Genomic DNA, 27,991 nt, shown 5'->3' with positions numbered 1-27,991 from the left:
TAACATAACTGCTGGCATTATTTTATTTTAACTCTTATTCTTATTTATATGGTTATATATATATAATATTTATGGGTTTTTTGTACGTTTTTTATTAAATACCTAACTTTTAATTAAATATAGGTAAAACGTTATCCAACAGTGTAACATTATCAGTAAAACTTACGCTTTCCCACCCTCCCCCAGTTAAACGAATAATAGATTTTACTTGAATAAATTTAAAGGTAACAAGGAAGATGCCAAAGTTACCTGTACATATAAAAACCCATAAAAGGTCATTTAGATTTAAATTAAATTATTGGCTACACCACAAGTACTTCCTGTACAGTAAACAACTGAAACATTATACGCTATACATATGGACAATCTCAGCATATATTTTGCTGAAATAATGAAATGGTGTAGCATCCTGACAAGAGACCATTTCACATTTATCAGCCAGTTACCCACAAGTTTAAGATTACAATAATAAAAGTTTATAAGACTGTTAAGCGAAAGATTAATTATAAGATTATTATACATTTGTATACATACACTATTTCTATATACACATGTACCATATGTATCTGTGGTACCAACCTAAGCACTAACTTTATATTCCTGTCATATACTGTTGGCTTTCTTAAAACTAAAAAAATTTCTACACTCTCGACTATTAGTACTAGGGCAGCAGTGTCTATCGCTATCCCTAATTACTTACCTAATGTCATCTTCTGTTAACTAAACCACTATACAATTACATAACCACAAAACACAACATGTACAGAAAAATATAGTAACAAAATGAACTCTAAAAAACATTCCAAATTACACACGGGTCACAAAAACTATTTAAACAACTTAATCTTCATGTCCACCCAGACATAGAATTCTCAACTGAATAAGCAACATTTATAAAGGTAATCATTGTTATTTAATCATTTATTTTTAACATGATTCAGTTCTTATGTATGCATACTTGGACTCAAATGTTGGGTCTTTTTCATACAAGGTAACTTTTGGATTTGGATGAAGTCTTTCAACAGTTTTGTGACTTTTTGTAGCTTGAGTGGCTGCTAAAACAACCTTTCTTGCAACTGATATTCTTCCTAAAATAAAAGAAAAGAAGAAATCATAATTACTCTTTTTAAAACAAGTAATGTGTAATTCAAATTGATTACAATTTTAATTCTGAAATTATCACATAATTCAAGGAATACATTTTGTCTACCACAGAATGAATTATACAAAAAGCAATTATGTAGTTCATATAAACAGTAGTAACCATAACCAAGAAAACATCACCATGTATATTTTATGAACCTATTTACTTGTAAATAGTTAATAGAATAACATTATGTCCTAGAAGTAAATTGACATAAATAACTTACAATACCTTATATAATGGAACTTACCTCTACAATTTCCATATGGTTAAAGGTGAGATTAAATTGTAAAGAGATCAATCACTCATATCACTTTACAATTTAATCTCTCCTTAACCATACAGAAACAGTAAGGGGGTAAACATTCCATCATATAAGGTATTCTAACATGTGAATCTATATATTATAAAAAAAACACCTATATCATGCATTTTGTAAATGTTCCACCTCTGCACCTTCAGTCACTGCAAGTAACAGAAATAAAGTAATTTACCTACTAGTAATTTAGAATATTTAATACAATCATTTTAAATAATTAATAAAATACATTTTTAATGCACCACTCCAGTCTACTTACTGGGGAAAATATGTAGATGATGTTATCATAAACCAAATACATAGAACTGATGAATATTTAACAATATCAATCCCAAATAGAAATAAACACCTAGACTTTCTTGACCTCATTATTTCCATTATAAAGATCTTTACAGATAAGACATATCTAAGCAACAAATGGGAGCAAATATTGAACTACACTAAGTATACGTTTGCATTTACTAATTTTTGCATCTATTAGTTTTTCTTATCAATCTGTTTGCAATTAGCAGGTCAGTTATTATTTGTGTTTAGCTGATACAGCAATTGTAAATGTTTCTTACTTCAGCCTAGAAATTCCTTAAAAAAACAAAAGTTGAAGTGGGAAAGAATTCTACCACCACTGTTCACCAAATCAATACAAGAATGATATACACTATTTAATATTCTTAAAGATATTTCTTTGCTAAATGCCTAAGAGTATGAAGGGGTTTACTTATATATGGGTAATGCACGCACGCACGCGCACACTCACACACACACACAATTTCTACTACCAAGATAGTTTAATGCATCATTTTAATTATATCTCATATTGTGAATTCCTTCACAATGAGTTGCCATGATATTCCACTACCTCGAATAAGTAACACTTCACTCATGGAGAGGAAAGACTAATGTTACTTATTCTCAGCGAACACCACCACCCAGATGGCACTGTTTCAAAGCATATTGGCTTCTCATTAGTGGGTCGGAGGTACCCTTTTGTTGCAATAGGGACAACCCACTTATGAAGTATAATTCCACAATATAAGAGATGATGTGTGTGTGGTTTAATTTAAAAGATTTCTAGGCTAAATGCCTAAGAGTAGGAAGGATTTTACTTATGCATGCATGGGTAATGAACACACATCATTTCTACTAACAAAGTAGTTTTAATATAGTTAAAACTACCTTGGTAGCAGAAATGATGTGCATGTATTACCCATGCATAAGTAAATTCCTTCACTATTTAATATTATTTTATGCAAATCCTGAAGGAGTATAAAGCAATGAATAAAGATGATGATTAAGGGTTTTAAGACACAAGGGCGTATAAAGCAACATTAGAGGTTTTTCAGAAATTGTTGTCTGAAAATTATAAATTTATAATAATACACACACCATTTTATAATGTAATTGTATTACATACTAAAGCAACAAGGATGTAGTAGGTTATGTAATGGCAGTGTGCCGTTACATAACCCAATAACTGAGTAGAGCTGTGGTACTTTAAAATTAAATTTTGGTTAAAATCGTGCATCACGCTAGAACAGCACAGCAAGCTCTCAAAATAGAAGGAATGCTTTAGCCTGGGAGTGAACTGCCATCATAGGAAAGGAAACAAGTACCCCCCCCCAAATCATGCATCAGGTGTTGAACTTAACTCTAGAGCCCACTACATTCAAACATTAAACAACAATACATCCTCAATGGAAAGAGATCTGGTCACACAGGAAGCAGCTACCATTACTGTCTATCATCAGGGAAAATAGAAAATACAGTGTATAAAAATGACAGGTGGAATAGCACCAGAGCTTGCATGCCAAGGGCAAAAGTTAATGATGTTGTAGAGCAACTCTAATTTTTTAGCAACACAAAAGATGATATCGCACACACTGTTAGGACCGATATTAAAAACAAAAGATCTGAGGATTTATTTAATGGTATTGGGCAACACTGAGAAAAAGTCAAAATGGTAGGATTGAATTTGATGAAAGAGTCTGCAAATATGTCCAAAAATGACAGGAGTGAGTATACAACAAGAGCTCAGTCAATCATTCAACCATGGACAGACTGTGCAAAGCTCATGGGGTAGAATTATTCTCGGCATGTTAACAGGAGAACCTATTTTTATAATGATGGGATACATTTAAACAGCAGGTTGGTCGATTGGTTTGGTGTTTAATGGCACATTGGCAGCTGAGGTCATAATGCAGCAAGTCAAATTTAAAGCCAATACAAAAATTTTTGTAGCCTATAAACAGGCTACCACGTCAGGAAGGTAAATATGATATATTAAAGGTATAAGGGGAAATTAAAAAAAATAATTAAATCTTTGTATATAAATTAGCATTAGCATTAGTACAGGCATTTGATGAAAGAAAGCAAGCTTATGCAGCATCAGCCAAAAAAAAAAAAAAAACCCACTTCCACTTCACCCCTCTGTTCGTTCAAAATACCTGTCCAGCTGAGCCTTAAACTTATTTAGGCTATCAACCTCCACGACAAGGGATGGAAGTCTGTTCGACCAACTTGAAAAGGCTTAAAATGTCAGATATGTTGTCTCTGTCACCTAAAATTTGACTGAGTGTAAATGTTCATCAGATTATTGAAAGCCGTAAAAAAATATAAGCTGTAGTTCTCTATAAACAGATCATTCGATAAAAACATGAAGAATAGTTAAAATGCTGTTGCACATCTCATGCATAGATAGGTTATCCACTGTCAGCAAAAAAGGAATGTGTCAGATGACTAGGATACATGTGGAGACAAGCAAGAACAACTTCCTGTTTTCAGACTGACATTGTGTGATTAGAGGCTTAATATGATGTAGTTTATTTGTGACCTGTCTGTGCCATAAATCTTGCCATTGGGAATATAATTCAGAACATATTATTTGCCTGTAGTCTGTACATGGGACTCACAGGCAATGATTATCCAGGGAAATGGCTGATTTGACAGTGGTATCAGCTAATTTATTTCCCCCGATCCCAATGTGGCTTGAGATCCAGCAGAAGCAAATCCCAAATTTTGATTAATCTGAGAAGAGCATCTGCCAGATCCAGGACAGGATGAGATGAAGGTTATAATTCATCAATAATAGAGCCTGTACCAAGCTTGATGAGTCACTACATATCATATACCTTTGGTAATTGCTATGTTCAATGTGATAAAGGGCTATTTCTATTGCATGCAACTCTGGCCATAAAGCCCCTGGCTTTATGGCCGTGAAGGGTAATAAAAGATTATCTCTCTCTCTCTCTCTTTCTCTCTCTCTCTCTCTCTCTCTCTGCAGTATAAATACTAGTTTCTTGTTGGATCTTGTTTTGTGAGGAATCCCAACAGAAGATCTCACATATGTTTGGCTTCGAACCATCTGTATAGACTGGCAGAAAGTTCGAATATTGCTCTCTATGAGATACAAAGTGTTGCTGGTATACAGCTGGCAGCATAGTAGCCTTTTCCCAGATCTTAAGGGCGAAGTCACAAGTTGGAAGATGGACAAGCCAGGGTGAAGGACTTGCTTTTGGGGGGGGGGGGGGTCCCAGGCATATGCCCATCTCCACTTAAATCATTCAAGTAACAGAAAAACTGTAAAATGGGCCTGATATTTAGCGAAGAAATTGAAAATCCAAAACAAGAAAAATTTTGAGATGGTTACTAATTTTAAACAAATTGTCGAAAAATAATAATTGAAATTTTGTATAGAAAAGATTAAAATTTATTATACAAATGGAGTGGACAACATTGACAACCGACATGTCTAGTTCATTTAGCATTACCATTAGTTAAAAGCACATGATGTAAGAAAGCAAGCTTACACAGCAACAGCCCAAAAAAATAAATAAATAAAATAATAAAAAAAATCCTCATTTCAGCCATCCACTTGGTCCAAATGTTTGTCTAGTTCTGCCTTGAATCTATTAAATCTATCAACATCTACAATGACAGATGGAAGTTAGTTCCAGAAATCAACCATCTGCTCCAGCTGTTGTTGTTGTTATTTGGTTTTTAGAAGCATTAGCAACTAAGGCCATATTGCTTCGGGGATATGCGGTAGTCATTCCCTGACCCTTCCGCATCATCCATATTTGGTGGTCACGGGCTCGAACCTTGGTCTAATCTAGAAGTGTGTGCTACACACTACTCCTCCAACCACCTGCTGGCTACAGGCAAATTTCCACACATCAATCCTACAAGTGTCTTTCCTCAATTTTAATTTATGCCCTCTCAGGAAATTAATCTGCGCAAGAGGAAGAATCCCATCAGCACCGAGTATGGTCCAACCATTTAAGGCTTTATACACCTCATTCAGATCACCTCGCAGGTGCCCAATCTCCAGACTGTAATTAGCAAAACTTAGTTTTCTTCGTAAGCGCAATCCTTTGTTCCATTCACTAATCTTGATGCCCTACTCTGTACTCGTTCCAGCAGTTCTACATTCTTCTTAAAATAAGGCCTCAGACCTGTATACAGTACTCCAGGTGTGGCCTGACAATTGCCTTATACAAGGGGATAATCACCTCCTTTTCCCTGCTAGAAAAATTCCTGTATATCATTGTCAAGTCACCACGAGCTATTCTTGCAGACCTTCTGCACTGCTCAGAAAACTTCAAATCTGCCTGCACAATTATCCCCAGGTCCTTTTCATTCTCTACCACTGTCATTGTAGTACCACACAGTTGATACGTTACTCTGGGGTTACTGCTTCCCATATGTGGTATTTTACATTTGTCAATGTTAAACTTTACTTGCCGCCTCTCAGCACATCTGCTCAACTTTTCTACATCCTGTTATAGCAGCATACTATCATTAGTGTCATTAACAACCCTGCCAACCTTCGTATCATCTGAAAACTTGGACATTAAGCCTGATATACCATCATCAATAAATACAGAAAACAACAATGGACCCAACACTGAACCCTGGGAGACTCCACTAATAACAGTAGTCCACGAAGAGCAGTGTCCATTGATTACCACTCTATCTACTCCCACTCAATCATCCCTTAATCCATAGCAGCAATTTGCCTCAAATGCCACACTACTCCAATTTGTGCAGCAGTCTTCTATGTGCAACAGTATCAAAAGCCTTTCTAAGATCCAAAAATATGATATCAAAATTATTCTTTGCATCCAGTTCTTTGTGACCACATGATAGTATCCAATCAAATTGGTTAGACAAGACTTCCCCTTAACAAAACCATGCTGTGTCCGAGCTATAACTGAAGTCTTGTCTAGATGATCCTGCAGTGCTTCTTTAACCAGCGGCCCATTAATTTCCCTGGAACAAAAGTTAAACTAACAGGTCTGTAATTACCTGTGTCACCCTTTGATCCTCCTTTGTGAATTGGGGTAACATTTGCACATCTCCAGTTCATGGGTACCCCCCTTGAGTCCAAGGGAGCTCTCTAATTAGGGCTAAGGGTTTGCTTACTTCCTTTAATATAACTTGATAGATCCAATCCACCTCAGGTGCCTTTTGTACGTTTATCTTCAACAATTTCTCCTCCACTTTACTCTCGGTCATTCCAAGAGTATCTAGCTTACTGTCAGAGTTTAATACACCTCCGGCATTCCCCTCCCCTTCATGAATAACTCCTCATGTGTGAACGCAGATGCAAAATATTCATTTATTTTATCAAATGGACCAATCTGATTCATCTCTTTCCATCTAGAGTTTACATAAGTAAAGAAGCCTCTGCTGGTGTTTTTTTTTTTGTTTTTTTTTTTGCATCCTTTGTCAAAAATTTCTCATAATTTACCTTTGCCTGCCTAACCTCCTTTGTGAATTGGTTACAGACCAGCTTATATTTATCTAGGCTTCTGTGTAACCTGTTAATTTATATGTATCCCATGCATTTTTCTTCACTGTGACATGTCTCATTTGTTCAACTGACATCCATACTTTGAACAATATTTCTTAGTTGGTATGAAAAGCCTAGAAGCTTACAAAATTAATTCTTTGAATGCTTCACATTTTGAATTTGCTGTTGGTAACATCATCAGTTGGTCCCACCATATAGAATTTAAATACTGTCTCAGACCACCAGAGTCGCCTTTATGAAAGAAAATATGCTTCCCTTTACCTCTGATAGTAGTTACCTCTTTGAGTAAATCCCACTTCAGCACACTGTGATCACTGCCACCTAGTGGTTCCTTTAGCATTAGCATTAGTAGAGGCATTTGGTGCAAGAAAGCAAGCTTATGCAGCATCAGCCAAAAAAAAAAAAAAAAACCCCCACTTCCACTTCACCCCTCTGTTCGTTCAAAATACCTGTCCAGCTGAGCCTTAAACCTATTTAGGCTATCAACCTCCACGACAAGGGATGGAAGTCTGTTCCACCAACCAACCACCCGCTGGCTAAAGGCAAATTTCCGCACGTCTATCCTACATCTGTCTTTAATCAATTTGAATTTATGCCCTCTCAGGTGATTATTCTGAGCTAGAGGAAGAATCCCATCAGCATTGAGCATGCTCAAACCATTCAAAGCTTTATACACCTCGATCAGATCACCTCGCTGGTGCCTAGTCTCCAGACACTGTAATTTGCAAAACTTAAGCCTTTCTTCGTAAGAGCACCCCTTTGTTCCATTCACTAATCTTGTTCCCTTCTCTGTACTCGTTCCAGCAGCTCTACATCCTTCTTGAAATGAGGCCTCCAGGCCTGTATACAGTACTCTAGGTGTGGCCTGACCATTGCCTTATACAAGGGAATAATCACCTCCTTACCCCTGCTGGAAAAATTCCTGTATATCATTGACAATACACCATGAGCTACTCTTGCAGCCCATCTCCACTGCTCAGAGAACTTCATATCTGCCTGCACAACCACCCCCAGGTCCCTTTCATTCTCTACCACTGTCAGTGTAGTACCACAGAGTTGATACGTTGCTCTGGGGTTGCTGTTTCCCATGTGTAGTACTTTACATTTGTCAATGTTAAACTTCATTTGCCACCTCTCAGCCCATCTGCTCAACCTTTCCAGATCCTGTTGCAGCAGCATAGTGTCAGTAGTGTCCTTGACAACCCTGCCTACCTTTGTATTGTCTGCAAACTTGGACATTAAACTTGATATACCATCATCAATATCATTTATAAATACAGAAAACAATAATGGACCCAACACTGAGCCCTGAGGGGCCCCACTAATAACATTAGTCCACGATGAGCAGTGTCCATTGATTACCACTCTCTGTCTTCTCCCCCTCAACCATCCCTTTATCTATAGCAGCAATTTGCCTCCAATGTCACACTGCTCCAATTTGTGTAGCAGTCTTCCATGTGCAACAGTATCAAAAGCCTTTCTAAGATCCAAGTATATAATATCAAAGCTATTCCCTGCATCCAGTTCTTTTGTGACTGCATCATAGTAGCCAATCAAATTGGTCAGGCAAGACTTCCCCTTAACGAAACCATGCTGTGTCCGAGCTATAACTGAAGTCTTGTCTAAATGATCCTGCAGTGCTTCTTTAACCAGTGCCTCGATTAATTTTCCTGGAACAGAAGTTGAGCTCACAGGTCTATAATTACTTGTGTCAGCCTTTGATCCTCCTTTGTGAATTGGGGTCACATTTGCACATTTCCAGTCTATGGGTACCTCCCCTGAGTCTAAGGAAGCTCTCATAATTATGGCTAAGGGTTTCCTTACTTCCTTTGCTGCCTCCTTTAATATAACTGGATAGATCCCATCCACCCCGGGTGCCTTTCTTGTGTTTATCTTCAACAACCTCTCCTCCACCTTACTCTCAGTTATTTCAAGATTCTGTAGCTTACTGCTAGAGTTGAATACACCTCTGGCATTCCACTCGCTGAATAACTCCTCATGTGTGAATGTCGATGCAAAATATTCATTTAGTTTGTTAGCTACCTGAGCAGGATCATCAACAGTTGACCCATCAATATCAAGTGGACCAATCTGATTCATCCCCTTCCTTCTAGATTTTACATAATTAAAGAACTCTTTGCTATTTTTCTTTGCATCCCTTGCCAAGGATTTCTCGTAATCTGCCTTCGCCTGCCTAACCTCCTTTGTAACTTCGTTGCATATCAACTTGTATCTATCATAGGCTTCTGTGTCATGTGTTAATTTGTAAGTATCCCATGCATTTTTCTTCTCTGCCATGTGTCTCATTAGTTCATCTCACATCCATTTAGGCCTAAACCTTGAACAATATTTCTTAGTTGGTGTGTAAAGCCTAGTAGCTTCCAAGATAAGTTCTTTGAATGCTTCCCATTTTGAATTTGCTGTTGGTAACATCATCAGTTGGTCCCACTGTATAGAATTTAAATACTGTCTCAGTCCATCGTAGTTGCCTTTACGGAAGCAATAACCCTTCCCTTTACCCCTAATGGTAGTTACCTCTTTCAGTAAATCCCACTTCAGCACACTGTGATCACTGCCACCTAGTGGTTCATTTATCTGCAGATTCTTAATGCATGAAGAATCACTGCTGATAATCAAATCAAGAGTATTACTCCCTCTAGTTGCCTCCCGAGCATGCTGATGTAGAAAACAATCATCCAATAAATCCACAAAAGCCCTGCTAGTGTGTGAGTGACCAGCCCCCAAATTCCACTCAATATCTGGGAAATTAAAATCTCCCATTATAAGACTCTCTGATTTACTGGCCCACTCTATTTCCCTGTACAGTTTCTTATTATACTCAGAGTCATTAGGCCTATAGCACACTCCTACTCTCTGCAGATTTATCTGCAGATTCTTAATGCACAATAGTAACTGGTGATAACAAGACAAGACTATTATTCCCTCTAGTTGCCTCCCGAACATGCTTCTGAAAAAAAGAATCATGCTATAAATCCACAAAAGCCTTGCTAGTGTGTGAGTTACCAACACACAAATTCCAGTCCATATATGGAAAATTAAAATCCCCCATTATAAGACACTGATTTGCTGGCCCACTCTTATTTCACTGTACAATTGTTTATTATACTCATCAGAGTCATTAGGCCTATAACACACTCCCATTCTGAATTTTGCTTTTCCAGTGCTTATATCAACACCAAACTGACTCGACACTGCACTGTCCATCCATGTCGACTGGCTGTACTTTCTTGGATTTTATGAGTTTTTTAACTAAAAGCATAACCCCTCCTCCCTTCCTGTACACATTGTACTCCCCAAATTCCATTTCTGCATTCCTTATATCTGTTCGACACCACGGCTCTGATATCCCAACAATATCTGCCTTTGATGTTTTGACCAACACCTGAAATACATGGAATTTATTTACCAAACTCCTAGCATTGGTGTACACGCAAGTATACATGCACTTCTTCCTATTCTTCGATACTCTAACACAGCCCATGTGTTTACTTGTACTGCAACGACGTCCAGCAGTCTCTGAAATCCCCCTGCATTTTGTTTTCCAGGCTTCTGCTCATTCCATTGCAAGAAGCAGTTTTCCGACCCACCTAGCACTGCCTGGACAGCATCAGCAAATATTCTTGCAAACAGTTGCTAGTAGACAGCTGGCAGCATAGTCTTGGTGAGTGGACAACGTTGTCTACCGTCATGTCTAGTTCATTTAACAGCCCTTGGATCCAAATATCAAAATGTTTGTTGGCAGTCCGGTGAACGTGACATCCTGGCGCAAATACGAATTGACACATGGGATGGCTGGGCAGGGATAAGGCATACTGTAAGGACAACTGCTTACATCGAAGATATAGAGATGGTTCATTTGCTTCAACATAAAGGCTTTAACAAGAGATGTGCAAAATGCTCCAGTGGCTGTCCACATGGCCTGATAGCGGACTGGATCTAACCACTAAAGTACACTATCTCTGTATATTTATGTACGGTGCACTAGCTGTTTCAAGTGTTAGAAAACGGCAGTAGTAGATGAAAAAATCAAAATAAAAAATTGAGGAAATAGTTGAAAAATTGTATGTATGTAATACTAAATGGATGCATAAGTATATACAGAATTGATACAACGTGTGTGATGATGATGAACGCAATTAAATACACGACGAACACACTGCCCAGGATAGTTAAGAATTATTATAGCTTACAAAGTAGCAATGGACAGCAGCTAAAACTTTAAGGTGAAGAATAGTTATTACTTGTTCATTCCTACATTCTATTTAAGCTTGCCCCATTTTTTCATCATTACTACAATTTTTCTGTTCCTTTCTTGCCTTTGTATAATTATTGGTACCTTATTCAGCTCTATTTTTACCAGTAAATTCAAACTCGTTTCATAGCACGTGTTCATGAGCATACAGACCATGTCAGAAACAAAGGCCTACATATTGTCCTCTTTCTCATAATTTCAGTGGATTACATCTGAGGAAGACACAGTAATATGCCAATACGTTCTTATTTTATTCACTTTATTCTATTTTATTTTACCTCATCTCTTATCCTTTTCTTCTTGTTCTTTATAGTTGTGTTACCTCTTTTTAACTTCTTGTGTGTACCGTAAATTCAATAGTAACAGCTTTCTCCTTCGCAATTTCTACATAACAACACACACACACACACACACACACACACACACACACACACACACACACACACACACACACACACACACACACACACACACAGTTAAATTCAATCTTTTTAAATAAAAGAACACAAGTTTTGCTTCTGCTTCTTGTAGATCATGGAGACGAATCTAACATAGGGGTGGAGAGTTGTTTATGCTCTATCCCCCAAGCTTTCATCATGAAGCTCACACACTCAGTGTTAATATAAGCTATATTTGCAGACACCAAACAGATTGCCACCAAACTCAATAGTTTCATGATCTCACAGTACACCTCAAGAAGGTAGCAACAGACTAATATACCATCTGTGAATTGCCAGTCTGCCAACTCAATAATCAAATTGTCACTACCATATATACAGTGTTGCAAATGCAGTGTTGCAAATGGCCATGAAGATCCCCATACACAACGTTTGTCTACCTGTCTGCAGACTTCCGTGTTTATAGTGAACATTTATAGATTTCTGTGACATGTTTTGGATCGGATTTAATAACACTTCACAAATTATGGTGTTCTGCCATATCAAATGAAGGTGTGACCTAGGTTAGGTGTATGTTAAATGCCAAAGCCACCAGGGCTATGAAGCATTAGTATAATGTATCTGTAATTGCATGTAACTTGAATCAGTTTGTTGAGTGAAAAGCACTGAATATTTGGATGAAAAGCACAATGCAACCCTTGTATCAGACCAACTAACAGCCACATTGTGAAAAAATGCCCATTAAAATTCCTTGTTATTGATGCTGTTTGAACTCAGGCCTTTTATACTACTATAGGAGGGTGGGGTATTATAACCACTGTGCTACAAACAAGGGTAGAGTGACATAGAACAGCGGACATTCTGTGCATGTATTTTGTTCTCATCACTTTTTTTTTTCCCTTATTATATAGTTAACCTTATAGTTTTTAAGATATATAAATGAGAAATTCAGTTTACTTTTTTTTCTCCTCATTATATCTGACTAACATATTAAGTAAATAGCAAATAAACATAGTGAACAAGATAGAGAATTTCATTACAGAATTTTTGAACCAATAAAGTTAATTTTTAACAAAAAAATATAATGAGAAATATTTGTATAAATGGTTATGCTATAAACTTTCATTACCACCCACATTATTAAAATTTAAAAATAAATAAATGTGAAGTGATTGAAACAATGATAAGGATAAAAACAAATTAATGAAAAATATTCATATACAGCCACTTTATATACTTATAAGATGAGAGAAGGTAATAAAAAACAAAGCGAAGCAGAATGTAACTAATTAATGCCATTATAATAAAACAATATTAAACTCATTTTGTCTTACATAACAGCATAGTCGTTTTACCATTTGTAACTCATTTGAAGAGGTCTATTAGGCTCAAATTCCCATCTATAACAGGAAGGATCCTAAAGTCTTCTTTCTTTAACTGAGGTGAAGAGGTAAAACCCCTCACATTACTGCTGTGAAGGGTGTATTGTATATACCACTTTTGAATACAATAAACATCTCAGGTGAAGAATAGGTTTCTTCACCGGCAACAATATGCAAATATTGTCTGGAAACACATAACACAAAACAGCTCAACACGGACTAAGTCATTAATGCACCTAAAACCCTACAATAACAACAAGTTTACTTTTACAAATCAATTGCCACACATCAAAAGCAGTTATACTTGGATATAAACACTATGTACTGATTAAAAATTCTGTTAATTTCTCCAGAGACAATTTGAACTTATATACAAATACTAATGCACACGTGTGTGCATGCTTACAATGTCAAATACTGCAAAATTAAATATAACAAATAAAATTTGCATTAACTTAAGATAACCCCAAAGTGATTTGATATCAGGACTTCATATTTATAATTAAACTATGACTCTCAATCTCAAATATAAATACCTTGTTTTGCTTTAAGTTTCGCCTTGGCAGCTTCTTTATATTGTAACTTAACTTTGGATGAAAATATCTTTGGTTGTTTAGGAAACCCTTAAAAAATTTTTAAAAAAGCATATCAAGGAAAGAACAAAGACAATGGGAAGGAATTAATTTATTCAAAATATACCTTAATAATCCCCCAAAACAATATTCAACATTAAATATAGACTTAAGGAATTGAAATAATCTACTGGACGCATGAACATCTAGAAAGACCAAACTTGAGAATAAAGCCTGCTACTGCAAAATGATCTATATGAAAAGAAAATTCTGGAGCACAGCAATTTATTTATGGAATGGAAGAGCAGCTGTGTCCAAACAAAGGAAAACTAGTTATAGAGTCTAATATAGGAATTGCCACATCAATAAGTTAATTCTTGAATATCAGGAAAATAATCTGAGCTTCTCAAACTATTCTGAGTTTTGTACTCTTTATTCTGTACTCTTAAAATTCCATTTTGTATATTCTATTTAATAAATCCCTTTATTTCTTATCTGGTCCACATCTGCATAACAAAGTTCATGTGTGTGATATAAAAATCGAATCAAGTCTATATGCAATATCAAGATGTATATTAACCTTGCTTTATATAAATGGGATAATCGCCTCTTCTGCACCCCACTCTCTCCTTACAAAGTTCTTACAGCTCGCAGATAGAGCCACACAGGCTGTCTCAGTGGCATATCTCCATTACATGTAGACCTTCATATCATATATTATTTACTCCCGTGTCCTTTTCATTATTAACTATTTTGAGTTTGGTGTTACCAAGTAGTGCACTATTCTAGGCTTATTGCCATTTGGTTCAAGAACCTCTCATTTTCCAGAGTTAATCCTTACAATCATTTCTTATCCATCTGTACAATCTCCCTAAGTCTTTATGTAGTGGCACACCTTGATTTCTTTTTTTGTTTTTTTTTAATGAAAACCCCAAACACTGAATACTGACTGTGTTTTGTGGCATGGAACACTGTCATTCTGATGCAAATACGCTTTTTCAAAGGATTGACACAGTGCAGGCTAAACAGAACTCTTAAAAATATCACAACAGACATTTCCGTTCATGATTTCATCGATGACAACCGGGTCCATATCATCATCATCGAAGTTCATTGTTGGTGTGATATAATCTGAGTGAAACAATGCTTTGGGTACACGCTACATCCAGCCGCATCCATGTGGGGGCTTGGAATGCTTAGCGTGATTCATCGCTCCACATCACGATCTGCAACTGTTGTAACCTTCATAGCGTCCGTTCTTTGCATCCCAATAGGAGGTAATGTGCACTACTGAAAAACTTCAGTTTATGAATCACTGCACGACCATGGTAATTCATTAGCATTAGCATTAGTAGAGGCATTTGATGCAAGAAAGCAAGCTTATGCAGCATCAGCCAAAAAAAAAACCCACTTCCACTTCACCCCTCTGTTCATTCAAAATACCTGTCCAGCTGAGCCTCAAACTTATTTAGGCTATCAACCTCCACCACAAGGGATGGCAGTCTGTTCCACCAACCAACCACCCGCTGGCTAAAGGCAAATTTCCGCACGTCTATCCTACATCTGTCTTTCCTCAATTTGAATTTATGCCCTCTTAGGTGATTTTTCTGAGCTAGAGGAAGAATCCCATCAGCATTGAGCATGCTTAAACCGTTCAAGGCTTTATACACCTCTATCAGATCACCTCGCTGGTGCCTAGTCTCCAGACACTGTAATTTGCAAAACTTAAGCCTTTCTTCGTAAGAGCACCCCTTTGTTCCATTCACTAATCTTGTTGCCCTTCTCTGTACTCGTTCCAGCAGCTCTACGTCCTTCTTGAAATGAGGCCTCCAGACCTGTATACAGTACTCCAGGTGTGGCCTGACCATTGCCTTATACAAGGGAATAATCACCTCCTTATCCCTGCTGGAAAAATTCCTGTATATTATTGACAATACTCCATGAGCTACCCTCCAGCCCGTCTGCACTGCTCAGAGAACTTCATATCTGCCTGCACAATCACCCCCAAGTCCCTTTCATTCTCTACCACTGTCAGTGTAGTACCACAGAGTTGATACGTTGCTCTGGGGTTGCTGTTTCCCATGTGTAGTACTTTACATTTGTCAATGTTAAACTTCATTTGCCACCTCTCAGCCCATCTGCTCAACCTTTCCAGATCCTGTTGCAGCAGCATAGTGTCAGTAGTGTCCTTGACAACCCTGCCAACCTTTGTATCATCTGCAAACTTGGACATTAAGCTTGATATACCATCATCAATATCATTTATATATACAGAAAACAATAATGGACCCAACACTGAGCCCTGAGGGACTCCACTAATAACATTAGTTCACGATGAGCAGTGTCCATTGATTACCACTCTCTGTCTTCTCCCCCTCAACCACCCCTTTATCCATAGCAGCAGTTTGCCTCCAATGTCACACTGCTCCAATTTGTGTAGCAGTCTTCCATGTGCAACAGTATCAAAAGCCTTTCTAAGATCCAAGTATATAATATCAAAGTTATTCCCTGCATCCAGTTCTTTTGTGACTGCATCATAGTATCCAATCAAGTTGGTCAGGCAAGACTTCCCCTTAACAAAACCATGCTGTGTCTCAGCTATAACTGAAGTCTTGTCTAAACGATCCTGCAGTGCTTCTTTAACCAGTGCCACCATTAATTTTCCTGGAACAGAAGTTAAGCTCACAGGTCTATAATTACTTGTGTCAGCCTTTGATCCTCCTTTGTGAATTGGGGTCACATTTGCACATTTCCAGTCTATGGGTACCTCCCCTGAGTCCAAGGAAGCTCTCATAATTATGGCTAAGGGTTTGCTTACTTCCTTTGCTGCCTCCTTTAATATAACTGGATAGATCCCATCCACCCCGGGTGCCTTTCTTGTGTTTATCTTCAACAGTTTCTCCTCCACTTTACTCCCAGTTATTTCAAGATTCTGTAGCTTACTGCTAGAGTTGAATACACCTCTGGCATTCCCCTTGCTGAATAACTCCTCATGTGTGAATGTCGATGCAAAATATTCATTCAGTTTGTTAGCTACCTGAGCAGGATCATCAACAGTTGACCCATCAATATCAAGTGGACCAATCTGATTCATCCCCTTCCTTCTAGAGTTTACATAAGTAAAGAACTCTTTGCTGTTTTTCTTTGCATCCCTTGCCAAGGATTTCTCGTAATCTGCCTTCGCCTGCCTAACCTCCTTTGTAACTTGGTTGCATATCAACTTGTATCTATCATAGGCTTCTGTGTCATGTGTTAATTTGTAAGTATCCCATGCATTTTTCTTCTCTGCCATATGCCTCATTAGTTCATCTGACATCCATTTTGGCCTAAACCTTGAACAATATTTCTTAGTTGGTATGTAAAGCCTAGTAGCTTCCAAGATAAGTTCTTTGAATGCTTCCCATTTTGAATTTGCTGTTGGTAACATCATCAGTTGGTCCCACTGTATAGAATTTAAATACTGTCTCAGTCCATCGTAGTCGCCTTTACGGAAGCAATAAACCTTCCCTTTACCCCTAATGGTAGTTACCTCTTTCAGTAAATCCCACTTCAGCACACTGTGATCACTGCCACCTAGTTGGTGCCTCCGTAGCCAGGTGGGAAGGAGCAGCAGTGCGTAGCACACGCTTCTTGATTAGACCGGGGTTCGAGCCCGTCACCACCAAATATGGAGGATGCGGAAAGGTCAGGGAATGACCACCGCATATCCCGGAGCAATATGGCCTTAGTTGCTAATGCTCCTAAAAACCAAAAAACAACAACAACTGCCACCTAGTGGTTCATTTATCTGCAGATTCTTAATGCATGAAGAATCACTGCTGATAATCAAATCAAGAGTATTACTCCCTCTAGTTGCCTCCCGAACATGCTGATGTAGAAAACAATCATCCAATAAATCCACAAAAGCCCTGCTAGTGTGTGAGTAACCAGCCCCCAAATTCCACTCAATATCTGGGAAATTAAAATCTCCCATTATAAGACTCTCTGATTTACTGGCCCACTCTATTTCCCTGTACAGTTCCTTATTATACTCATCAGAGTCATTAGGCCTATAGCACACTCCTACTCTCAATTTGATCTCCCAATGCTTATGTCACACCAAACTGACTCAACACTGCACTGTCCAGCGATGTCGACTGGCTTCACTTCCTTGGTTTTTATGTGTTTCTTAACTAATAGCATAAACCCTCCCCCCTTCCTATCCTGTCTATCCTTTCTGTAGACGTTGTACTCCCCAAATTGCAGTTCTGCATCCCTTATATCTGTGTGACACCACGTCTCTGATATCCCAACAAGGTGGGTCGGAAAACTGCTAGCTTGGGGGGAGACAAAGACGAATAGATTAACAGTAGCCACTAGCAGAGGTGAAAGAGATTCTTGCACTGCTTCTATTGGAATGAGCAGAAGCCTGAAAAACAAGATGCAGGATATTTCAGACTGCTGGGAGTCATTACGGTACAAGTAAAAACATGGGTTGTGTTAGGATAGCCAAGAATAGAAATAGGTGCATGTATACTTGCGTGTACACCAATGCTAGGAGTTTAGTAAATAGATTTGATGAATTTTAGGTAGTGCTCAAAATATCAAAGGCAGATATTGTTGGGATATCAGAGACGTGGTGTCACACAGATATAAGGAATGCAGAACTTGAATTTGGGGAGTACAACTTCTACAGAAAGGATAGACTGGATAGGAACGGAGGAGGGGTTATGCTATTGGTTAAGAAATACATAAAATCCAAGGAAGTGAAGCCAGTGGACATCGCTGGACAGTGCAGTATCGAGTCAGTTTGGTGTGACAAAAGCATTGGGAGATCAAAATTGAGAGTAGGAGTGTGCTATAGGCCTAATGACTCTGATGAGTATAATAAGATACTGAACAGGGAAATAGAGTGGGCCAGTAAATCAGAGAGTCTTATAATCGGAGATTTTAATTTCCCAGATATTGACTGGAATTTGGGGGCTGGTCACTCACACACTAGCAAGGCTTTTGTGGATTTATCGGATGATTGTTTTCTACATCAGCATGTTCGGGAGGCAACTAGAGGGAGGAATACTCTTGATTTGATTATCAATAGTGATTCTTCATGCATTAAGAATCCGCAGGTAAATGAACCACTAGGTGGAAGTGATCACTGTGCTGAAGTGGGATTTACTGAAAGAGGTAACTACCATTAGGGGTAAAGGGAAGGGTTATTGCTTTCATAAAGGCGACTACGATGGACTGAGACAGTATTTAAATTCTATACAGTGGGACCAACTGATGATGTTGCCAACAGCAAATGCAAAATGGGAAGCATTCAAAGAAATTATCTTGGAAGCTACTAGGCTTTACACACCAACTAAGAAATATTGTTCAAGGTTTAGGCCTAAATGGATGTCAGATGAACTAATGAGGCATATGGCACAGAAGAAACATGCATGGGATACATACAAATTAACACTTGACACAGAAGCCTATGATACATGCAAGTTGATCTGTAACCAAGTTACAAAGGAGGTTAGGCAGGCGAAGGCAGATTACAAGAAATCTTTGGCAAGGGATGCAAAGAAAAACAGCAAAGAGTTCTTTACTTATGTAAAATCTAGAAGGAAGGGGATGAATCAGATTGGTCCACTTGATATTGATGGGTCAACTGTTGATGATCCTGCTCAGGTAGCTAACAAACTAAATGAATATTTTGCATCGACATTCACACATGAAGGGTTATTAAGCGAGGGGAATGCCAGAGGTGTATTCAACTCTAGCAGCAAGCTAGAGAATCTTGTAATAACTGAGAGTAAAGTGGAGGAGAAATTGTTGAAGATAAACACAAGAAAGGCACCCGGGGTGGACGGGATCTATCCAGTTATATTAAAGGAGGCAGCAGAGGAAGTAAGCAAACCCTTAGCCATAATTATGAGAGCTTCCTTGGACTCAGGGGAGGTACCCACAGACTGGAGTTGTGCAAATGTGACCCCAATTCACAAAGGAGGATCAAAGGCTGACACAAGTAATTATAGACCTGTGAGTGTAACTTCTGTTCCAGGAAAATTAATGAAGGCACTAGTTAAAGAAGCACTGCAGGATCATTTAGACAAGACTTCAGTTATAGATGGGACACAGCATGGTTTTGTTAAGGGGAAGACTTGCCTGACCAATCTGATTGGATACTATGATGCAGTCACAAAGGAACTGGATGCAGGGAATAACTTTGATATTATATACTTGGATCTTAGAAAGGCTTTTGATACTGTTGCATGTGGAAGACTGCTGCAAAAATTGGAACAGTGTGACATTCGAGGCAAATTGCTGCTGTGGATAAAGGCATGGGTGAGGGGGAGAAGACAGAGAGTGATAATCAACGGAAACTGCTCGTTGTGGACTAATGTTATTAGTGGAGTCCCTCAGGGCTCAGTGTTGGGTTCATTATTGTTTTCTGCATTTATAAATGATATTGATGATGGTATATCAAGCTTAATGTCCAAGTTTGCAGACAATACAAAGGTAGCCAGGGTTGTCAAGGACACTACTGACACTATGCTGCTGCAACAGGATCTGGGAAGGTTGAGCAGATGGGCTGAGAGGTGGCAAATGAAGTTTAACATTGACAAATATAAAGTACTACACATGGGAAACAACAACCCCAGAGCAACGTATCCACTCTGTGGTACTACACTGACAGTGGTAGAGAATGAAAGGGACCTGGGGGTGGTTGTGCAGGCAGATATGAAGTTCTCTGAGCAGTGCAGACAGACTGCAAGAGTAGCTCATGGTGTATTGTCAATGATATATAGGAATTTTTCTAGCAGGGATAAGGAGGTGATTATTCCCTTGTATAAGGCAATGGTCAAGCCACACCTAGAATACTGTATACATTACTCTAGGTCTGGAGGCCTCATTTCAAGAAGGATGTAGAGATGCTGGAACGAGTACAGAGAAGGGCAACAAGATTGGTGAATGGAACAAAGGGGTGCTCTGGAGACTAGGCACCAGCGAGGTGATCTGATAGAGGTGTATAAAGCCTTGAATCGTTTGAGCATGCTCAATGCTGATGGGATTCTTCCTCTTGCTCAGAATAAACATCTGGGAGGGCATAAATTCAAACTGAGGAGACAGATGTAGGATAGATGTGCGGAAATTTGCCTTTAGCCAGCAGGTGGTTGGTTGGTGGAACAGACTTCCATCCCTTGTCGTGGAAGTTGATAGCCTAAATAAGTTTAAGGCTCAGCTGGACAGGTATTTCGAACGAACAGAAGGGTGAAGTGGAAGTGGTTTTTTTTTTTTTTTTTTTTTGGCTGATGCTGCATAAGCTTGCTTTCTTGCATCAAATGCCTCTACTAATGCCAATGCTAATGCTAAGTAAGACGAAAGAAGATATCTGCTGACATTAGACTTTAACTTCTGAAGACTGTAATTTTCAGGAAATATGTACAAAGGAATGTCGTTCCAGAAAAGAGCAGTTGAATGAATAAAACAGGAAGATGAAAAGTTGGTTCTGTGAGTCTGAAGTCGAACGGTAAATGGATGTTGGCTGGTGACGGCACATCTTCAGACTGTTTTGAAAGATGGGGGGGGGGGGGGGACTATAGAAGCCAATTCAGAAAAACAGTGCCCATGGACATATCTCTAGAAAAGACATACAGCAGAAACAGTACATTTACGAGACAGCGATTGGAAAGAATCTGTTAGAGATGAGTCAGTGATTTGATCGGGAAAGATAATTTTAGCCACGCCCATGTTTTTTTATGGCGGAAATTCTTCACAGCCTTTTAAAATTCACATTTTTTTTTTTTTAGGTTACATTTTATATTAAATCAGCGATCGCAAATACAGATAGTGTGAATAGCGGGGTTTACTGTATATCATCTTGTCTAGAAATCGGAGTGTCACCAAAGATAAGCATAGGAGAAGACGACTCCTTTTTTTTGTGAGATATAAGACAAGACTGAGTTTCAGAAGGATTGAAATCAACTAAGTTGACTTTGCCCCACTAGAGAATTACCTGGAGATCGGCATTTAAGGATTTGGTAGTGGAATTCTTTATCAGTTCAAGCTGATTGAGCAGGGCGAGGTTTCTCAAAATGGAAAGTGGAATGCAATGTGCTATCATCGGCAAAACTATGGATAGGATTTCCAGTTAATACAAGAGGAAAAGAGTGGGGGAAAGAACTTCGCCTTTGGAGACACCAGAATTAGTGCAAAAGTCAGAAGACAGAGAGCCATCTACCATCAAACCTCAGTGAGCAATCAGAGAGAAAACTAGATAACCAATTACAAAAAACAGTTGACAAATCATAAGATGGAAGCTTGTTTGGAAGACCTTTACGCCAAACATGATCGAAAGCCTTTGAGATGACAAGAGCAACTACTTCTGTTTCATCGAACCTTTCCATTGAATTAGTCCATAAATGGGTAACATAAGCCAGAATATCATCAGTGGATCGACACTGATGGAATCCATACTGGCGATCGTTGATCAGAACGGAAGGTTTCTGGATAGTTTAAGAGTTGGCAGTTAATTGATTTCCCCATTACTTTCGAAAGAGTAGAAGTAATTGCAATGGGACGATAATTCTATGGGAGGGATTTGTCACTCTTTTTCGACGGATATGAGCAAATTTCCAAGCAGAAGGAAAAACACCTTTGGCACAAAAAAGTAAAATAAAGACGGCAGAGAACAGGAGTAAGATCACGAGCACAAGTTTTGAGAACAAGTGGAGAAATACCATCAGGACCTGGAGCTTTCTGAGAATCAAGTTTCGTCAAAATCCTTCTGACATCCTTTTGACAGAAGACCACAAGAGGCATTGGATGGAGTGTGTTGAGTTTGGTGGGAGATCATTAATACATAATTTGGAAGGAAAATGGGATGCTAGCAGGTCACATTTATTCTTGGCTGGAGTGACAACAGAACCATTTGGTTTGGACAGAGGTGGGAGCAGAGATGGGCAAATGTTGCAGCCAATGGCTTTGGCAAGAGATCAGAATGCTTGACTACCATTAGGGCAAAGAAGCAAGTTTTCTACTCGTAGCCTGTTGAAAATCTAGTTTGGACTGATTAATAACTGCTTTACAATTGTTGCAAGCTTTGGTGTATGCAGAAAATGAAACTAATGAATTGGAAACAAGCCAATCACGATATGCAGCATTCTTCTCTTGAACAGCCTTAGCATATTTATTGGAAAACCAAGGTTTAGATAACGGACAATATTTTAAAGTAGAGTGTGGTATAAAGGATTGCATTCCTACAAGAATAATTTTACTGACAAGATCTGAGCAAACGTTGACATCAGAAATTTTGAAACAATAATCCAATCAGGGAAAATAAGAAAAAGAAATCTCGCACGTCATTCCATTTTGCATTCTTGTAATGCCAAACAACATGAGGTTGGGAATACCCATGAGATAAAAAGCTGCATTGGAGAAGAGACAATCACCAAGTTGTGATCTGAGGTGCCTAAAGGGCCATCACTTCAACCATGTACTTAGAAGGGTTGTTTGTGAGAAAAATACCCAGCATATTGGCTGTATGGTTAGGATTGTCCGGTATTCTGGTATGTAAACGAACAACCTGGGCGAGAGGTCATTAGTAATTGCAAAGGCCTCAGCATCTCAACCAGCTGTGGTGGTGGACTAGAAAATGGAAGTCAGCTGGAGTTGTGAACATTAAAATCACCAAGGAAAATTACCTCACTGTTAGGAAAGTGGGACTGGAGAAAATCAAGTTGCAAAGAGAGGAGGTCAAAGAGCCCCAAATGATTAGTGCAGTAGGGAGAACAGTAGAGACAACAGATGAATTTGACAGAATAAGGTAGAGAGATTTTGAGCCAGAAAAGATCAAAAAGAGGAGATTCCAAATTACCAAGGAATAGAAAGGGTGCAAGAATTTTTGCTGATGCTGTCGAGGCAGTGTTAGGTGGGTCGGAAAACTGCTAGTTGGGGGGGATACAAGGACTAATAGATTAACAGTAGCCACTGGCAGAGGTGGAATTGATTCTTGCACTGCTTCTATTCAAATGAGCAGAAGTCTGAAAAACAAGATGCAGGATATTTCAGAGACTGCTGGTAGTCATTGCGTTACAAGTAAACACATGGGTTGTGTTAGGGTAGCTAAGAATAGAAACAGGTGCATGTATACCTGCGTGTACACCAATGCTAGGAGTTTGGTAAATAAATTTGATGAATTTGAGGTATTGCTCAAAACATCAAAGGCAGATATTGTTGGGATATCAGAGACGTGGTGTCACACAGATATAAGTAATGCGGAACTGGAATTTGGGGAATACAATGTATATAGAAAGGATAGACAGGACAGGAGGGGAGGAGGGGTTATGCTATTAATTAAGAAACACATAAAGTCAAAGGAAGTGAAGCCAGTTGACATCGATGGACAGGGCAGTGTCGAGTCAGTTTGGTGTGACATAAGCATAGGGAAATCAAAATTGAGAGTAGGAGTGTGCTATAGGCCTAATGACTCTGATGAGTATAATAATATATTGTACAAGGAAATAGAGTGGGCCAGTAAATCAGAGAGTCTTATAATGGGGGATTTTAATTTCCCAGATATTGACTGGAATTTGTGGGTTGGTCACTCGCACACTAGCAAGGCTTTTGTGGATTTATTGGATGATTGTTTTCTACATCAGCATGTTCGTGAGGCAACAAGAGGGAGCAATACTCTTGATCTGATTATCAGTAGTGATTCTTCATGCATTAAGAACCTGCAGATAAATCAACCACTAGGTGGCAGTGATCACAGTGTGTTGAAGTGGGATTTACTCAAGGAGGTAACTACCATCAGAGGTAAAGGGAAGGGTTTTTGTTTTCGTAAAGGCGACTATGATGGTCTGAGACAGTATTTAAATTCTATACAGTGGGACCAACTGATGATGTTACCAACAGCAAACTCAAATGGGAAGCATTCAAGGAACTAATCTTGGTGGCTACCAGGCTTTACATACCAACTAAGAAATATTGTTCAAGGTTTAGGCCTAAATGGTTGTCAGATGGACTAATGAGACATGTGGCAGAGAAGAAAAATGCATGGGATACATACAAATTAATGGGTGACATGGAAGCCTATGATAGATATAAGTTGGTCTGTAACGAAGTCACAAAGGAGATTAGGCAGGCAAAGGCAGACTACGAAAAATCCTTGGCAAAGGATGCAAAGAAAAACAGAAAGGAGTTCTTTACATACTTGAACTCGAGAAGGAAAGGGATGAATCAGATTGGTCCACTGGACATTGATGGTTCAACAGTTGAGGATCCTGCTCAGGTGGCTAACAATCTAAACGAGTATTTTGCATCTACATTCACGCATGAGGAGTTATTCAGGAAGGAGAATGATATAGGTAAAGTAAACATTCTCAGTGAGCTGGATGATTTTGTAATAACTGAGAGGAAAGTGGAGGAGAGATTGTTGAGGATAAACATAAAAAAGGCACCTGGGGTGGATGGGATCTATCCAGTTATATTAAAGGAGGCAGCAAAGGAAGTATGCAAACCCCTAGCCATTATTATGAGAGCTTCTTTGGACTCAGGGGAGGTACCCATAGACTGGAGATGTGCAAATGTAACCCCAATTCACAAAGGAGGATCAAAGGCTGACACAAGTAATTATAGATCTGTTAGTTTAACTTCTGTTCCAGGTAAATTAATGGAGGCACTGGTTAAAGAAACACTGCAGGATCATCTAGACAAGAATTCAGTTATAGCTCAGACGCAGCATGGTTTTGTTAAGGGCAGGTCTTGCCTGACCAATTTGATTGGATACTATGATGTAGTCACAAAAGAACTGGATGCAGGGAATAACTTTGATATTATATATTTGGATCTTAGAAAGGCTTTTGATACTGTTGCACATGGAAGACTGCTGCACAAATTGGAGCAGTGTGGCATTGGAGGCAAATTGCTGCTATGGATAAGGGGATGGTTGAGTGGCAGAAGACAGAGAGTGGTAATCAATGGACACTGCTCAACGTGGACTAATGTTATTAGTGGAGTTCCTCAAGGTTCAGTGTTGGGTCCATTGTTGTTTTCGGTGTTTATGAATGATATTGATGATGGGATATCAAGTTTAATGTCTAAGTTTGCAGATGATACAAAGGTTGGCAGGGTTGTTAAGGACACTACTGACGCTATGCTGCTGCAACAGGATCTGGAAAGGCTGAACAGATGGGCTGAGAGGTGGCAAATGAAGTTTAACATTGACAAATGTAAAGTACTACATATGGGTAACAGTAACCCCAGAGCAATGTATCAACTCTGCGGTACTACACTGACAGTGGTGGAGAATGAAAAGGACCTGGGGGTAATTGTGCAGGCAGATATGAAGTTCTCTGAGCAGTGCAGACGAGCTGCAAGAGTAGCTCAGGGTGTCTTGTCAATGATATACAGGAATTTTTCTAGCAGGGATAAGGAGGTGATTATTCCCTTGTATAAGGCAATGGTTAGGCCACATCTTGAGTACTGTATACAGGTCTGGAGGCCTCATTTCAAGAAGGATGTAGAGCTGCTGGAACGGGTACAGAGAAGGGCAACAAGATTAGTAAATGGAACAAAGGGTTGCTCTTACGAAGAAAGGCTTAAGTTTTGCAAATTACAGAGTCTGGAGACTAGGCACCGGCGAGGTGATCTGATAGAGGTGTATAAGGCTTTGAATGGTTTGAGCATGCTCAATGCCAATGGGATTCTTCATCTTTCTCAGAATAATCACCTCAGAGGGCATAAATTCAAATTGAGGAAGGACGGATGTCGGATAGATGTGCGGAAATTTGCCTTTGGCCAGCGGGTGGTTGTTTGGTGGAACGGAGTTCCATCACTAGTTGTTGAAGTTGATAGCCTAAACAAATTTAAAGCTCAACTGGACAGGTATTTCGAACGAACGGAGGGGTGAAATGGGAGAGGGTTTGTTTTTTTTTTTTTTTTTTGGCTGATGCTGAATAAGCTTGCTTTCTTGCATCATATGCCTCTACTAATGCTAATGCTAATGCTAATGCTAATATCGGAATGGACATATGCACAAGTACCACCTTTGAGATGAAAAGAACCACAAAGCGAATAATTTGGGCATCTCAGATGATCAGTAGTTGAATCAACCAATAACTGAGATTCTGTCAGGAAAAAGTACATTGGGTTTGGCAGACTGCAAGTGGAAATGGACATCGTTGAGATTAGAATTGAGACCACGTATATTTGTGAAATGAACTAGGACGTGTTTGGGAGGTTTAGATCTTTTCACAGATAAGCTTACTCTATTAGTTTGACAATTCATGGTGTATTCAATAGTTAAAAAAAATGTGGTGGGAGAGGTCATGCTGTATGAAGTAATGGAATTTTTGGATAGGGAGTACACACGGTAAGAATATACTCAGATCCTTGACATAACGTGGCCTCGCCAATACTCCCCACATACACACTACTCTGACTCCCTCCAGTCACTATCTGGCAGAGTAGAGGTAGCAAGATTATACACTAACTTATCTGGAAGCCTCCTAGAGTGTTACCAATAGGTTCGCTCTGGTGTACTAACTGGCGGTTGACCTGCGAACACCGTTTTAGAGATGTACCCTCGAAATATAAGGAACACTGGATCTCGCTGTGATGTCCATCATAACCTCAAAAGTCATCAGCCATGCTGCATGATGGAAGAGATGGGAAGAGTTGATTGGAACTTAGCTCTAGAGACTAAACATGGGTTCCACCACTTCAAGCCTCCAATAAGAAAAGTAGTGGTATTGCACGGGTTGATGAGAGTCATTTACCACCTAGTATTTCCTGGTAACACCGAGGGGCGGCATTCCTCCATGTGGTGTGGGCACCACACCTCGACCCCTGCTTACGTTGTGAACCAGGTGTCATCCACAGTGTGCTTGCACATGGGGGTTACACCCTGGATTACACCATCCTGCAGGTGGAAGCAGAGGTTTTGGATGTCGGACACCGTCTGGACTTCACCAAAATTGGGTCCACTTGGACCCAATAAAGTGTCACCCGAATATCAGTTCCATTAGTGTTTTAGACTCCCAGGTAGCAAGTACAGCTACTCTGGCATATCTGAGAGAATGTTTGCGACAACCTCAAGGACCAAGGATTACTATCATCCACCAC

At 39.0% G+C, this 27,991-nt stretch overlaps 1 protein-coding gene across 4 annotated transcripts in view; it reads right to left on the bottom strand.

Annotated features, from left to right (window-relative positions):
• LOC150084913 (poly [ADP-ribose] polymerase tankyrase-like) overlaps positions 1-27,991 on the bottom strand; it is a 1,170,388-nt gene that overhangs the window by 847,029 nt on the left and 295,368 nt on the right. For all 4 annotated transcript variants that reach the window (XM_090376702.1, XM_090376704.1, XM_090376701.1 and 1 more), the window contains 2 exons: positions 13,862-13,948; positions 959-1,088 (listed from right to left, as the gene is read on the bottom strand). In XM_090376702.1, coding sequence (XP_090232828.1) covers positions 959-1,088; positions 13,862-13,948 — 217 coding nt within the window. The remainder of the gene's footprint in view (positions 1-958; positions 1,089-13,861; positions 13,949-27,991) is intronic.

The sequence above is a fragment of the Mastigoproctus giganteus genome, chromosome 6 (assembly GCF_048544385.1).
Source record: "Mastigoproctus giganteus isolate SK-2022 chromosome 6, ASM4854438v1, whole genome shotgun sequence".
Taxonomy (NCBI): domain Eukaryota; kingdom Metazoa; phylum Arthropoda; class Arachnida; order Uropygi; family Thelyphonidae; genus Mastigoproctus; species Mastigoproctus giganteus.
This window is presented reverse-complemented; position numbering and strand designations above follow the sequence as displayed.